Below are 15,308 nucleotides of genomic sequence, written 5' to 3'. Positions count from 1 at the left end.
TTTTTTAAGTGTTGTTTATGTCATTTTCTTCAAGTTCATAGTTAATTAAATGTGTAATTTGTTGTTGGTCATATTTCAGGAGATTATCAGTATTTTGGAACCACAGGGATATGAAGCAGACCTTTTGTATGAAATAATGGATGAAGGGACTTATGAAGACTTGGAGCTGATAGATGATTCGGATACGCTAGACATAGCTGTTGACAGTTGGAACAAGATCCTACTAGAACCAGGGAGTAAAATTTTCTGGCCGGATCTATTCGAGATGGATGTGAGAACCCGAGAGCAACAAGAGCAAGCAGGAGGTGAGGAAGGAGGTGAGGAAGGAGGTGAGGAAGGGGGCGAGGTAGGGGGCGAGGCAGGAGGCGAGGCAGGGGGAGAGGCAGGAGGCGAGGCAGGAGTTGAAGCAGGGGGCAAGGCAGGGAGCGAGGCAGGTCGTGAGAGTTTAAGAGAATTAGAGTTGAAGTTGAACAAAAGAATGGACGATGGATTTGCATTGAGAGACGAAACAATTCGTCTTCTAGCAGCAAGAGTGAAGGAGTTGGAACAAGACAAGATTCAGAGAGAAAGTTGGCCATTCCAGTTTGGTAAAGCTGAAACCGGATATGCTTTAGGAGGCAGAAGAAGAGATAAGGTTGGTGATGAAGAGGCTGAGATGCATGGTGATAAGGAGGGTGATGAAGAGGCTGAGAAGCATGGTGATAAGGAGGGTGATGAAGAGGCTGAGAAGTAGGGATTGGATGATTATGAGGCTGATAAGGAGGGCGAGGACAATGGTGAAAAGGATGGTGATGAGGCAGAGGCTGAGAAGGATGGTGATGAGGCAGAGGCTGAGAAAGATGGTGAGAAACAGATCGAGGCAGAGGCTGAGAAGTTGATGCAAGGTAAGTCATGATAACATATAAGTTCAAATTATATTTTTTAATGATGATGATCTAAGTCAGGATGTATTTTTGTTCAATGTAGATACTGAAGAGAGATTTGATGATGATGGAGATGAGCAATCTACACTTCAAATTATGGCAGACACTGCAGTGAGATTTGAGAAGGCTGCTGCGGAAAAAGCTGTTGCGGACAAGACAAATGAGGTTGTGGATGATGATGATGCTTTGGAGAAGGAAGGTGAGGTTAGAGTTGATGATGCCTGAGAGAAGGAAGGTGAGGTTGGAGTTGATGATGCTTTAGAGGAGGCAGCTTTGGTTGGAGTTGATGAGATGCCAAAGAGGGTGCCCAAGCGTTCTCATTTGTTGAGGTCTCCTTTTACGCCAAACTGATTTGGCGAAGGGCATAACCTATGTTGTTGTTTTTGGAACCTGTATGCGTTTGTTTTAAAACCTAAATCCAAACTTGTATGTGTGTAATTGATTTGGTGGTTGAACAGGTTACATTTACGGGAAACTAGAACAAGTAAAACTGCATCAACTATGCCAAAAAATATAAAATTAGTACAACTAGAAAAACTAGTACAACTAGTGTTGAATTAAAACGTGTAGGACTTATCTGGGAATCCACTTATCTGAAACACATTATGCACATAAAGTTGTATTAGTTATTTAGTTATACTGGTTTCTACAAAGTTGTACTAGTTTATTAGTTATACTGGCTTGCACAATGTTGTACTAGTTATTCAGATATACTAGTTTGTACAGAGTTGTACTTTGGCAGTGAAACCTGAAAATATTAGTTGTACCAAAGAAAAAATACCATTATCTAAGTTGTACCATTTATTAATGTTTACATGTGTTTTCCCGGATACAATGAAATCATCACTATTGTTAAAATACTTATCACGTATGTTTTACAAAAAATATGTGGACAAACAAGTTAACAAACCTTAAAAGTATAAGGTAGATCAAGCAAACTTTTGTGATGGAATTAGAAATCCAAAAAACAATAAAGCCAATACAAAACACAAAGAAACCCATCCAAACACTTTAAAATTAGACTATTTGATTGTTTTATTAATATGGAAAGCCCAAAAGAATATTTAAATTTCAGAACCTGCATAGTTGTACTTGTTATACCAGTAGAACCTATTTTAGTAAACTAGAAATAGTTGTACTAGTTATACCAGTCGAACCTATTTTAGTTTTACTAGTTGTACCAGTATGACAACACATAAATATGAGTGTTATGTTTTATGAAGTTTTACCATGTTGCACCTGTATTATCTGATTGAAACAACACAACGCATAAATAAATTCTACAACACATAAATAAGTTCCACAACACATAAGCGAGTTCCATAACAAGTTAACAAGTAAGACTCATTCATCATTTCCTTCGTTGTCACCTCCTTCGTCCCCATTTCCCTCGCTGCCACTGCTGTCACTGATGTCACTACCACTGCTATTGCTATCACTGCCACTGCCATCACTGCCACTTTCTTTGTTTTCACCAATCAATGGTGGAAACTTCTTCTTTCTCTTCCTCTGATATTCTCCGGCAGATGGGAATGTAGTAACTTGTAGTCTTTCTTTTTTTTCTCCACATACGGAGGGAAGACAACCTGAGATCGGGTTTCTTCAGGAATTTTAGAACTTTCTCATGTTGAATGATGAGGCACTAGATATATTGTCCTGTAATATGCCAAAGTCCACTGCTCCATCCAGTAATACCTAGAACAATAATGTTCAGCCATTTCTCCACGCGCCATGATGGCAGCAAGTGCATGCACACAAGGATACCGATCAATATCAAAATACCTACAATAGCATGTTCTGTTGCTCAAATCAACCAAATAACCATGACCATCTTCGCCAAGCACATTGTAGTGACCTTCAAATGTATTTAACTCGGTCACCTTCAGCTTTTTAGCCGTAGGATATATGTGATGCAATATCCCATGCACATGTGGGATTAGTATCTGCCTCTCTGGTACCCGTAGAGATAATAGACTGTATTTGTTGAACCATTATGTTATCTTTTCCACGATCACATCAAGCATTGGCAACAACGCATATTTCCTTGGTTCCTTCAAAACATCATTGATAGATTCAACAGTGTTAGTTGTGTCTATGTTGTACCTTTCTCCCGGAAATTTACATCTTGCCCATTTGGTCTCATGAACACTGTCATCTAGATACTCGGCCGCTTGAGGATACATTTTCCTGAAATCGCTGTAGTATTTTCGGAACTCCACCTCACTGTAAATACCAGCAATATTTCTAATTTTTTTGGCAACCCCTTTCTTGTTAACATTGCTGCAAGCTCCGCTGACATTATTAGACAAGTGATAATTGCAATATCCATGGATCGCCAATGGGTATACCTCGTGTACTTTCTTGATGATGCTTTGGTTTCTATCAGTACAAAATACAAGCTGAGGATCATCTGGTATCAAAGTTTTTAATATAGTCAAAAACCACTCCCAGCTTGCATTTTTTTCACCATCTACTACCGCAAAAGCAAGGGGATAATGATGATGATCTGGATCCTGAGCAGTCGCAATGCGAAGCACTCCTTTGTACACAACCTTCAGGTGAGTTCCATCCATTATTATCACTTGCCTCATCGCCTTGAACCCTTCGATGCAAGCTCCGAGCGCAAAGAACATATACTTAAACTGGTTCTTCTCATCCACTTCTAATCGTGTAAGGTATCAGGATTCATCCTTTGTAACATGTACAAGTAAGATGGCGGCCTAGCAAAACTCTCCTCCGGGTTACCACGCAAATCACTCAAAGCTTTATTTTTCCCTCTCAAAGCCGTAGAATATGAAACCTTAACACCCAGTCTGTTCTGCACCAAATCTATGAGAGTCTTTGGATCCGGAGTCTTGTATTTGCCGGGATAATCAAAGTGCACCACTGATGCGACCAAGCTTGGTCTGCCTCTTTTCTTCGTCTTCATGACACTTGCATCTCCACGAGAGCATGTATGCATCTTTCTATACGTTCTGATAGAGAAAAAATCAGAGTTCTTCAGCTTTGCAGCTCGTAAATACCATCTGCATCCAGCCTCACTACATTTAAATATGTAAACCCGAGGATTCGACTTCTTTATATCAACCTCAAAACAATTGGAATGCACACCTTTGTCCACTAAATCCCTCACTTCTTCTCTAGTCGCAAATTGTTGATGCAAACTCATATCAATGCCATCATCCCACTCTGAATTGACAACATGAGGTTCAACTGCTGTAACAGCCGGCAACTCCTCCCTATCATACATTTCATCACCCTCTTCACTGATTTTCTCATGCTCAAACTCATCCTCCTGAATATGAGGAACAATTTCCAACTCTCCAACTTCAACTATGCCATCATTAGCTCTGGCATCACTCAGATTTTCCTCATTCATAGAAAACATCTCGTTACTCTGATTTTCTGAGACGATTTCCTTAAGCTCCACATGCAAGACACTACGTCGGTTTTTCTTATCTACCTTCATTAAATATCCTAAAACATCTTTATCATCCAAGATATAACAAGGCCTCTTATTATTCAATACCAGCGGAAAGTAACTCAACTGAAGCTTCGTCCCAACTACATCGATCTTCATTTTCTTGGCTATTCTATCAACCAACTGAGAATAAGTAATCACCTCATATCTTCCTTTCATCACTAGTGTAGAAATATGTTGCTCTTCACCATGTTCAAAATGTATCACCACAGACCCATTACTATCCATAGTTCCTGAAGATGACTAAAAACCAACATTATCATTTATTAGTTAGTTCAGTTATACCAGTTCTACGGTTACAATAATATCAGTTATACTAATATTATCAATTAGACTAGTTTACATGTAACTGTAGTTATCAGTTATACTAGTAAGACCAGTTATACTATGTTAACTTTGCACATGACTACTATAAGTTATACGAGTGGTACCAATACTATGTATGCAATGTGTTATTCCAAGTTTTACCAGGTTTACTAGTGGTATGTTTCGTATGAACAATATCAGTAATACTAGTTCTACCAGTTTTACTACTTTCAATTTTACTAGAGTTGTACCTATTGTACCATAGACAGAAACGATTTATTCTACAATATCATGCTTCATACTTTAACCAAATTATATTAAAATTTATAATCTGACTCATATGGTTAACACACATTTTATATGACTAAACTGAAACAAACAACAATAAAAAGAGAGAGAGAAATAGAAGAGAGAGAGAAGGAGAGAGTTTACACTTATCAACCGATTTCAGAACTAAGGACGACGTACATGAACTGTTTCACGGCGTCCTAACATGTCGAAAGACCCCAAAAAACAGAGGTGAAGGTTTGTGGATGAAGAGTTGAAGAAGAAAGCTTTTGTTGGTGAGGAGAATGAATTTTCGTGGTAGTTGAGTATGGTTGTAGGAGAAATGAAGAAGAAGAAAAAGGATTAACGCATCTGTGAGACCCAGACGAGAGAGAAGGGTTTGGATGTGAGATCCGAAGGCCAAGATTAAAACAAAGACATAAGATCCGACGGCTTAAGGGTGAGTTTCATTAATGGCATTCTTGTAAATATTGATCCATTTTCTTCTAATGATCCGACGGTTCACGTTATATCCCATAGAATTCTGATCCAAGGGTTCATATTGATTTCATTAATGGGGCAAATTGTCATTAACCACTCCCTTGTCCTATGGGATATTACTTTAGGTGGTGCCAGATTTTTTTTCATCCTTTTGTCCCATAGTAGATTAAAGGTCAAGCGGCAAAAGGGTTCAAAAAGAGCGGATCATCGGGCAAGCCAATTTCTACCGGGTTATGTCTCTCGAATTAACTATGTTCCTCCTTTTGCGGCAAATATTTTGTTCTGATTTTGATGAATCGGCTGATTAGCGGTTATCCTTGTTGTGTCGGTCCCTATATTGACTAGGTTAGAGGTCTTCTATTTAGTTGCATTTCAATTCTTCTGCCTATTGTGTCCTCTGTACTTCTGTAAAAAAACTTGAAAATTGGTAATAATATCTTAACAAATTTACCAAATTTTTTTTATCAGAACAAAGAAAAACAGTTTAAGTTTATCAATGGTGAATTTTAATTTGAAACTCGATCCTTTATATACTATAATATTTTAGTTTATATAACATAATTTATCAATAACTTAATGGAATTTAGTGTTATATATTATATAACTCAATAATGCCTATGCTTATGTGCCTTATATATTATTACAATAAATTTGATAAATTGTGTATTTTGTAACAAATTTTAGTTTTAAAACATTATTAACAATACTACTTTACATAATTTTTTAATTTTATTTCTTAAGTTGAAATTGATATGGAAGTAAATTAAAATGGACCTATATAATAGAAAACAACAACAACTAATTTTTATAAAGAAACTATAATACATTGTACTCAAAAATAATTTTGTACTAAAAATATTATTTGAGAAATTTCGTGAAATAGACTAAGTTCAATAATATATATATATATATATATATATATATATTTAATTTGAAATAGAAACGGATCTTTCTAACAATTTTTTTTTTTTGTAAATTTTTTTTTTGAAATTAATCAGTTAAATTGTTATTATCACCACCATATAATTTTATATAATTTTAAATATTTGTTTATAAATCAAAAATAAATTTTAACTTCTAACAATAGTTTATGATAATTGAAATTTAAAAACATAATTCTTCTTTTCAATTAAAATCATGGTTATATTTTAACTACAATTAAATAAACAAAACTAAATATCACACTTAAAATAATATAAAAACAAGAAAAAGACATGCTTAGGAAAGAAATCAGGAAAAGATTTCATTAACAATACTTTTAATTAGTTGTTTTGGGAAAGAAAAGACTAAAATGCAATCACAGTTATTGTTTTGATATTATTATGCATACATAAAATTCATTAAAATAAATATCTAGGAGATGGTCCAATTTAAAAAATCACACAAGAAAAAAGTTTTGACTTTTATTTTAATAGATAAGGTAATATATGTAACGATTTATATATACTCTTGAGATCTCAGATCTAATTATATAAACTCTGATTAGTGATTACGATCAAGTTGGTCATAAAGTATTGGTTCTCAAAATTTAAAGTCAAATTCTTAGAGTTCTAGTTTTTATGGACATCATCAAATTTTAGAGTCTAAGAGCCTTCACGGCCGCATACCGTTAGAATTGAAAAGCTAAACTTGGATTTAGACTCTTCATCGCGGGTGCTTTGTTTTGGTATTTAATAATGCAGTGGTGATAAAGGTGGCCGCCGTAGTAGCCGTAGTGATTTAAATTAACATAATTGGTTTGGTAAACGTGGTGACAACATAGGTTTGAATTTTTCGATCACACATATATTATAATATTTTTAAAAATAAATTTCGATGTTAAAAACACATTTCTTACCATTTAAATGCAGTTATATTATAAATTAGAGTCAATTTGCTCAATATACATAACTTAAGACAAAATTAGGAAACTACCCTAATAGCTGTAAACTTAAATTCTCTGTAGCAAAATTGACATAAACTGACTATTTGACCCTTTTTAATTAGACACATAAGAATAAGAAAGAGAAGCCTTCATCATCTTCTCCATTATTTATCTTTTTCATCTTACTATATCTTCTCTATTCTTTCATCAACTCTGATAGCTTCTTCTCAAATCTAATTCATCAATTTTATTCTGAATTTTCCAATACCGTTTCGTTGCCAATCATACACCAAGTTCTTTCTTATCAATTCATCGTCCCCACTGTCGAAAAGCGTCCGTCAAACGCTGGGTGCACCTCTCCATTATGCTTCCAATATTGAAAATTAAAGGAGAACTTATGGATATCAACTGATTAGAGGACCTTAGGGAATTTACAATCTGGTGCTAGTTCCAAGGATGCTAGTTCTAAGGAAACAAATGCACAATATGATTCGTAACTTGACGTAAATGACTAGTACGTTAACCAATAATGTTAAGTGTTAAACTTTATCGTAAAGTGTTATATGAATTGTTAGTTGATAATTTGTCAATCCAAAAGTATGCTTCCAGATAATATATCAACTGATACATGTTTTGTTAGAGGTTATACTTATATGTAAAACGTAAACGAATCAATAGCATACATAGTAGTAATTATTCATATCAATCTAATATGTTATCTACCATGTAAATATAATGTTAGCAGTAAATTATTAGTTTATCCCGCTAACGTATTTTGTAGTATTTAACATATCATGTGTTAGTTAACAAAAACTATTTTCATATTTTACCAGTCACTTTTAAAAAAACGACAACATGCTTTGTAACATGTAACTAAACATATATCAACTAATACTTTGTAAAATTTAACCAATCCTTTATCAATTAGCGTTACCACAGTTTGGTAACATATAAGAAAACATGTATCAGCACACAAACCAAGTTTGTAGCAACTAACCATATATTTATCAGTAAACAGCAAAGCTAATTTGTTACATATTAGCTACAAGTACTCTTTCTCTAACTATATGCTTGACCAATATGTTTAGTTCTTTTACCAACTTTTGAATCAAGATATCTCTCTATCACATGCCATGGAATTTCTTTCAGTCTCCGTGTTGGACTTAATCTGCTGTTTTTTGAAGTGCAGGAGACAATGATAACAGCGGAGGAGAGAATACACAAGGCAACATCATTTAAATCTTGTTTACGGCTGAAGAAATTAGAAAAAGAAGGAAAATCATTATTGAAAAATTTACAGAGATAGGAGAGAGAGAAAAGAGAACGTGAGTGGGAGGGTATAATTGGATTATCATATTGTCAACAGTGTTAACTACGGTGAAATAGTATTCTCTTAATTATGGTTTATTTTAGGTATATGAGAGCTAAATACTCTATAAATTAACTACCACATGATAGTCCTAATCCCTTCCAGACCCAACATATAATAATAGTTTCATCCCACTTCGAACAGAGGACCTTTTACACAATGGTTAAAGTTTTTTCTAGTTAAACTAATGACCTCTGGTAATTTAGCTTACATTTTAAAGACGCGAAGGATAAGATTTGTATAAATAATCGTAGATAAATATATACAGCTCAATTAAAAATTATCTGTGAATTTACAACCAATCTTTACTGAAATAAAAACATTGTTTTGATTTTTATAGTATGTGTTATTTATGAAATTGTCTTTGGAATTTTCAATTTTTAGTAGGAAAATAATGTTATTTCTCTTTTTAATAAATTTATTTATATATCTTTAAATATATTTTTGTTTTACTTTTAGAAAATATATCTCATTTTGTTGTAAAAAATCTTATAAACTTTTAAATATTTTTTTGAAAATTAATTGTTTAAAAATAAAATTGCTATTGAATAATTAAAAATATTTATTTGATTCTTGATTAACAAAATGAAACTGTTATCAAAATAATTGTATTATTGGATGCATAAAAAATCCTTGTCTATTTAATAAATGTTTGATTAAACTCTAACATATGAATATCACAATAGGTTATAAGAATCTAACAAGCTGAGCTTGCTATATTTTTAAACTCAACAATTTTTCTTAAACAAAATTAAATTTATTTATTGCAAACAACACAAAAAAAAAAATCAACTAGAAACTATAAATAAATATTGTTTTAATCAAAATATTTTTCTATAAGAATAATTAAAACACAAATCAAAATTTAGCTATAATGGTTGACCAAAATAAATCTAATTATAATGTATAAGATAAGTTATTATTGTAGGTATTTTAAAATTGTTGAAAAAGTTATTTTAGTCAGAAACAAAATATGATTTTGTTTTTGTTTAGGGATTTCAATCGCACTTCGGTTTTGATAATCTGGTTACGGTGGATAAAAATAGCACGAGTGGAAGATTATCTTTATACTATAACGAAGAATACCGGGTTAATATTTCATACTGAAGCAACCAAATGCTAGGCGTGGAAGCTGTGATTCTCAGGAAAACAATTTCCATCAGATTTGTATATGGAAAACCGATTTAAAAATTACAGAAACAAATATGGAAAAGATTAGCAAGATATGACTTATCAAGGTCGGATCCGTGGGTTGTTATTGGAGATCTAATTGAGATTACTGAAAATCATGAAAAACAAGGAGACCCTTTAAGAAGTTCAGAATCTTTCGTGTCTTTTAATAATATGATTAGAAATTGTGGACTTTTGGAATTTCCAGCTCGGGGAATCAAATGTCTTGGCAAGGAAGAAGAGTAAAAGAAATGACTCGGTGTCGATTAGATCGAGAATTAGCGAATGAAGACTGGCATACTTTATTTTCATGTTCTTACACAGAATATTTAAGATTGGTAGGATCTGATCATAGACTAGTTGTGGCTTATCTTGAGGATAAGGTACCCATACGACGGAGTCAATTTATGTTTGATAAAAGAATGATTGTACATGATGGTTTACTAGAATCCATTGGTAGAGGCAAGGCGGATTCATGAGAAGGAAGTATGGAGAACGTTTTTACAAAACTTAGTAATTGTCGTCATGAAATTGCTCGATGGAGAAAGAATAATCCGCCATATGGAAATGAAAAAATTAGTGAGCTTCGAAAAGGTTTGGAAGAAGTACAGCCAGATGAAAGTAGAACTCAATAGGAAATAGTGGAAGTCTCTAGGAAACTACATGAAGCGTACAAAAATGAGGAGGACTGTTGGCAACAGAAGAGTCAGAATATTTGTCACACATCAGGGGATTTTAACACAAATTTTTATCAAGCTTTATCGAAACAACGCCGGGCTCGAAATAGTATTGTGGGTTTACACGATGAAGGTGGACATTGGATAACAGAGGACAAAGGAGTAGAAAATGGGACAGTAGATAATTTTGATGATTTATTTCATGCCACTTCTCCTTCAGAGTTTGAAGGATTCCTAGACGAGATCACACCAACCATCACTCCTCAGTTGAATCAGAGATTGATCAGGAATGCGATGGAAGATGAAGTAAAACAAGCGTTGTTTAGGGTGCATCCAGAAAAAGCCCCTGGTCCGGATGAAATGACATCATTTTTTCCAACACTCTTGGCCTATTGTTTAGAAAGATTTGCTTGATCTGGTAAATAATTTTTTATCACTAGGAAAATGGACACAAGGTTAAATATTACAAAAATATGTCTGATTCCAAAAACAGAGAGACCTACAAGAACGACGGAATTTCGACCGATAAGTCTTTGTAATGTAGGATACAAGATTATTTCGAAGGTTTTACGCCAAAGGTTGAAGGGTTGTCTCCCAAAACTTATCTCGGAAACAAAATTGGCCTTCGTGGCAGGAAGATTGATCTCAGACAACATCTTCATAGCTCATGAAATGTTTATGGGTTAAGAACCAATAAGTCATGCCAAAATACGTTTATGGCAATAACAACATATATGAGTAAAGCGTATGATAGGGTGGAGTGGGCTTTTATCCATGCGTTACTCAACAAAATGGGCTTCGATCCCCAATGTATTCAACTAATGATGAAATGTATATCTTTGGTACAATATCGAGTACTATTGAATGGACATCCAATAGGGCACATAATTCCACAGAGAGGTTTGCGCTAGAATGATCCACTTTCTCCTTACTTATTTATAGTGTTTACAGAGGCTCTAATCGTGAATATTAAAAAGGACGAAAGAGAGAAACAGCTGGCAAGAATGAAGGTTGCAAGGGCTTGTCCGTCGATATCTCATTTGCTCTTTGCAGGTGATAGCCTATTTATTTTGTAAGGCACAAAAAGAAGAATGTCATACCATTCTCAGAATTTTGAAATAATATGAGACAGTGTCTGGTCAGCTAATAAATTTTAAAAAAATATTCTATTCAATTTAGACATAAGATTGGGGAACCTATTCGGCAAGAGCTCCAAGATATACTAGAGGTCCAAAATATAGACAGGATGGGATCATATTTGGGAATTCCATACAGCTTGGGTGGATCAAAGACTCAATTTTTTTGTTTCATTCAAGACCGTTTAAAAAAAATAGTTAGTGGATGGACATTCAAATGGTCACAAAGGAGGGAAAGGATGTGATTATGCATTTGAAAATCATAGGAAAAATTATGTTATGCATTTGAAAATCATAGAAAAAATTATGTCACCGTAAGGGTGATGGAGGATTTGGGTTTAAAAACCTCACGGATTTCAATACAGCTATGATGGGAAACAATTATGGCACTTGGTCGAGAATCCTAAAACCTTATTCTCACGAGTTTTCAAAGAACGGTATTTCAAGAATGTATAACCCCTGGAACCGATTCAGTCATACTCACCGTCATATGGAAGGCGATGTATTGTATATTCTAGATCTCTTGTTAGCAAAAGACTAATCAAAAGGGTGTGATCAGAATCTTTTATTTCAGTATGGCATGATCCTTGGCTTCCAACCACTTGCCCAAGACCAGCAAACAATAATCAACGCAACCATTACTCTGATATTACAATGGATTATCTCATCAATACAACATTACGAACATGGAAATTATAATAAATTTGGTCACTGGTGGATCCACATGATGTGAATATTATAGAAAGTATATCACTGAGCTAGAATAAGATGGTCGATCATGATGAATAGCATTTTACAAAGAATGGGGGAATACATAGTGAAATCTGGTTACCAGGTGGAACGAGTATTTCTAGACAAAGAAAAAAGGCTGCCACTGTTTGGAGCCACTGTTACTCCTTTGAAGGCTTACTCTTGGAAAATATGATGTCCACCGAAAATAATTTTTTTTATGGTAAATAGTGTCGGGATGTATACCAGTAAAAAAAAAACTTGCGAACAAGAGGAATACAAGGAGATACTCAGTGTGATAGATGCAGAGCCACCGAGGAATCAATCAATCATGTGTTGTTTGAATGTCCTCCGGCGGTCCAAGTTTGGGCTCTCTTAAAAATTTCGTCAAATCCATACATTTTTCCTTCTCAATCGCTTTTTGCAAATATGGATATCTAGGGGGTTCCCCGCACATGGAAGATCATCAATTTGCATGGGTTTTATGGTACATTTGGAAAGAACGAAATAACAAGACTTTTAGCAACATTGATATTGACTCTACATATACTCTCAAACTGGCAGAAACCGAATCACTACTTTGGGCCGAGGCACAAGCCTTACTCACTCAAATGGTCACCCAATCTAGGGAGCTGAATGGGACAAGTTTACCTTCCATATCGGGACGATTTTGTTTTACAAATGGGTCATGGAAAATCAGGATAATTATTCGGGACAAGGCTGGTATAGTACGCTAGAGGGCTTTGATGGATTGATGGGGAGAAGGAACACGAGAGCCAGCCTCTCACCCTTACATTTGGAAATAGAAGCGCTCATGTGGGCAAAGGAATGCATGAGAAATTTACAGCAGTTTCATCACATTTGCAACGGATTGTTCTTAGTTGGTGAAGATGGTTTCTGACACAAGAAGAATAGCCCGCCTTTGCAAGTTATTTGGAAGACATCAAGATCCTAAAAGAAAGTTTCAATCACTCAGAGTTCGTTCATATACCCCGAGCGCAGAATACAAAGACAGACTGTCTTGCGCGAAGTACCAGAAAACAACCGTATTTTGTCGTTCATATGGATGCAATCTACATTGAGCATTGGTCACGATATTATTGGATCTATCCTATGAAATATTTATGTTCAATCTTTTGCTAATTTTAAGCTCAGGTGGAAAACAAGTTTGCGTGCATAATTGATAGCTCTCAATGTGATGGTGGAGGAGAGTTTATTAGATCTATATTTCTGTCTCATTTGCAAAAAGATTGTATCTAATAGCAAATTTTGTGTCCACATACTCCTCAACAAAATGAAATTACTGAGAGAAAGCATCACCATATCATTGAGTTGGGTCTTTCCATGATATTTGAAAGCGAGATGCCTCTGAAGTACTGGGTTGAAGCGTTTCTTAGTGTAACTTTTCTAAGTAATCTTCTGCCTACAACAAGCCTATCAGATCATCAGTCACCATAACATAAACTATTTGGTAAGACAGTCAACTATACCTTTCTGAGAACATTTGGGTGTGCCTGTTATCCTTCTCTTCGTGACAATGCTCAAAACAAGTTTGATCTACAGTCTCTGAAGTGTATCTTTCTCTGGCTACAACAATCGCTACAAAGGCTACATGTGTTTGTATCCTTCTACGGGTCGTGTCTACAACTCTCGACATGTGCTCTTTTATAAAACTACGTTCCCCTTTGAGAATACCTACAAAGTCAGTCATACATCAGTAATGACACCACTGCTCAAAGCTTAGCAGTTGACTTTCTTACCTCAAGATACATCAACTGACCCCAAGAATGATACATTTAAATTTTAGGAACGAATTCATCTCCAGTCAGTACCTTCTTTATTCTCTGATGAGGACTTTCCTCCATTGGTGACTTCAGTTCCTCGGTATCTCTCTAACTCATCGGCGGCTGGTGTCTATGCCACATCTTCTTCCTCAAGCAGTGCTCAGCATGTGTCCTCTGGTTCCTCTTCTCCTATACCAGCTCATGTTCAACATCAACACTACTCTATGGTTACAAAATCACGAGCTGAATTGTCAAACCAAATACACAACTTGTTCTCATGACACAAAACGAGTCCATTCCGGAACCAAGAACAGTCTCAGCTGCTTTAAACCATCCATGTTTGAATAATGCCATGACATAAGAGTTTGATACATGTGAGGAAGCTAATAACTTTACATTGGTTCATGCTACTCCTGACATGCAAGTGTTGGGATCACGATTGGTTCACAAAACTAGTTGAACGCTGATGGCACTTTGAGCAAGTTCAAGTCTTGTGGCAAAAGGCAACGGACATGAAGAAGAGATTGATTACTTGGAAACCTACAACCTAGTGGTCAAAATGGAATCAGTCAGAATTAATCTACACATGTCTATTGTCTTAATTAAGAAATAAAATAGATGGATGTTAAAAATACATTCTTACATGGTGATTTTCAAGAGACTGTGTACATGAAGCAACCGGCTGATTTTGAAATGATCCATTCTTGTTGTTTGATGGTGTCATGATCCCGTAATAAAACTTTTTCAAGGACCAGTGAACATCACTTGACGGAGAAAAGAATATTCCGACAGGAGTATAGACCGTTGATTTTACACTACGATCCAAGCTTTTTGGTAAACGCAAAAGCGTTCTCTTTGGCCATCGCCGCGAGCGCTAATAAAGAGAAGCCTCTTCATGTATGGCATCTCAATAAAGCCATCTATGGTCTCAAACAGGCACCTCGTGCCTGGTTTGACAAATTCAGTACCTTTTTTTTTATCAAGTTCGGGTTATGTTGCCCCAAGTTTGATCATTCTCTTTTCATCTACAAGACAGAAAAAGACATCAACACTCTCATGCTCTATGTGGATGATATGGTTATCACAATCAACAGTTCAGAA

At 35.2% G+C, this 15,308-nt stretch overlaps 1 protein-coding gene across 1 annotated transcript; it reads right to left on the bottom strand.

Annotated features, from left to right (window-relative positions):
* Nucleotides 1–2,267: 2,267 nt before the first annotated feature.
* LOC106314873 lies at nt 2,268–3,556 on the bottom strand. Its single transcript, XM_013752680.1, has 3 exons — nt 3,027–3,556; nt 2,619–2,897; nt 2,268–2,523 (listed from the first exon to the last, which is right to left on the bottom strand). Exons 1-3 carry the CDS (start codon nt 3,554–3,556, stop codon nt 2,268–2,270), a joined length of 1,065 nt encoding a protein of 354 aa, XP_013608134.1.
* Between the last annotated feature and the right edge of the window lie 11,752 nt (nt 3,557–15,308).

Source organism: Brassica oleracea, chromosome C9, assembly GCF_000695525.1.
Source record: "Brassica oleracea var. oleracea cultivar TO1000 chromosome C9, BOL, whole genome shotgun sequence".
In the NCBI taxonomy this organism is placed as follows: Eukaryota; Viridiplantae; Streptophyta; class Magnoliopsida; order Brassicales; family Brassicaceae; genus Brassica; species Brassica oleracea.
This window is presented reverse-complemented; position numbering and strand designations above follow the sequence as displayed.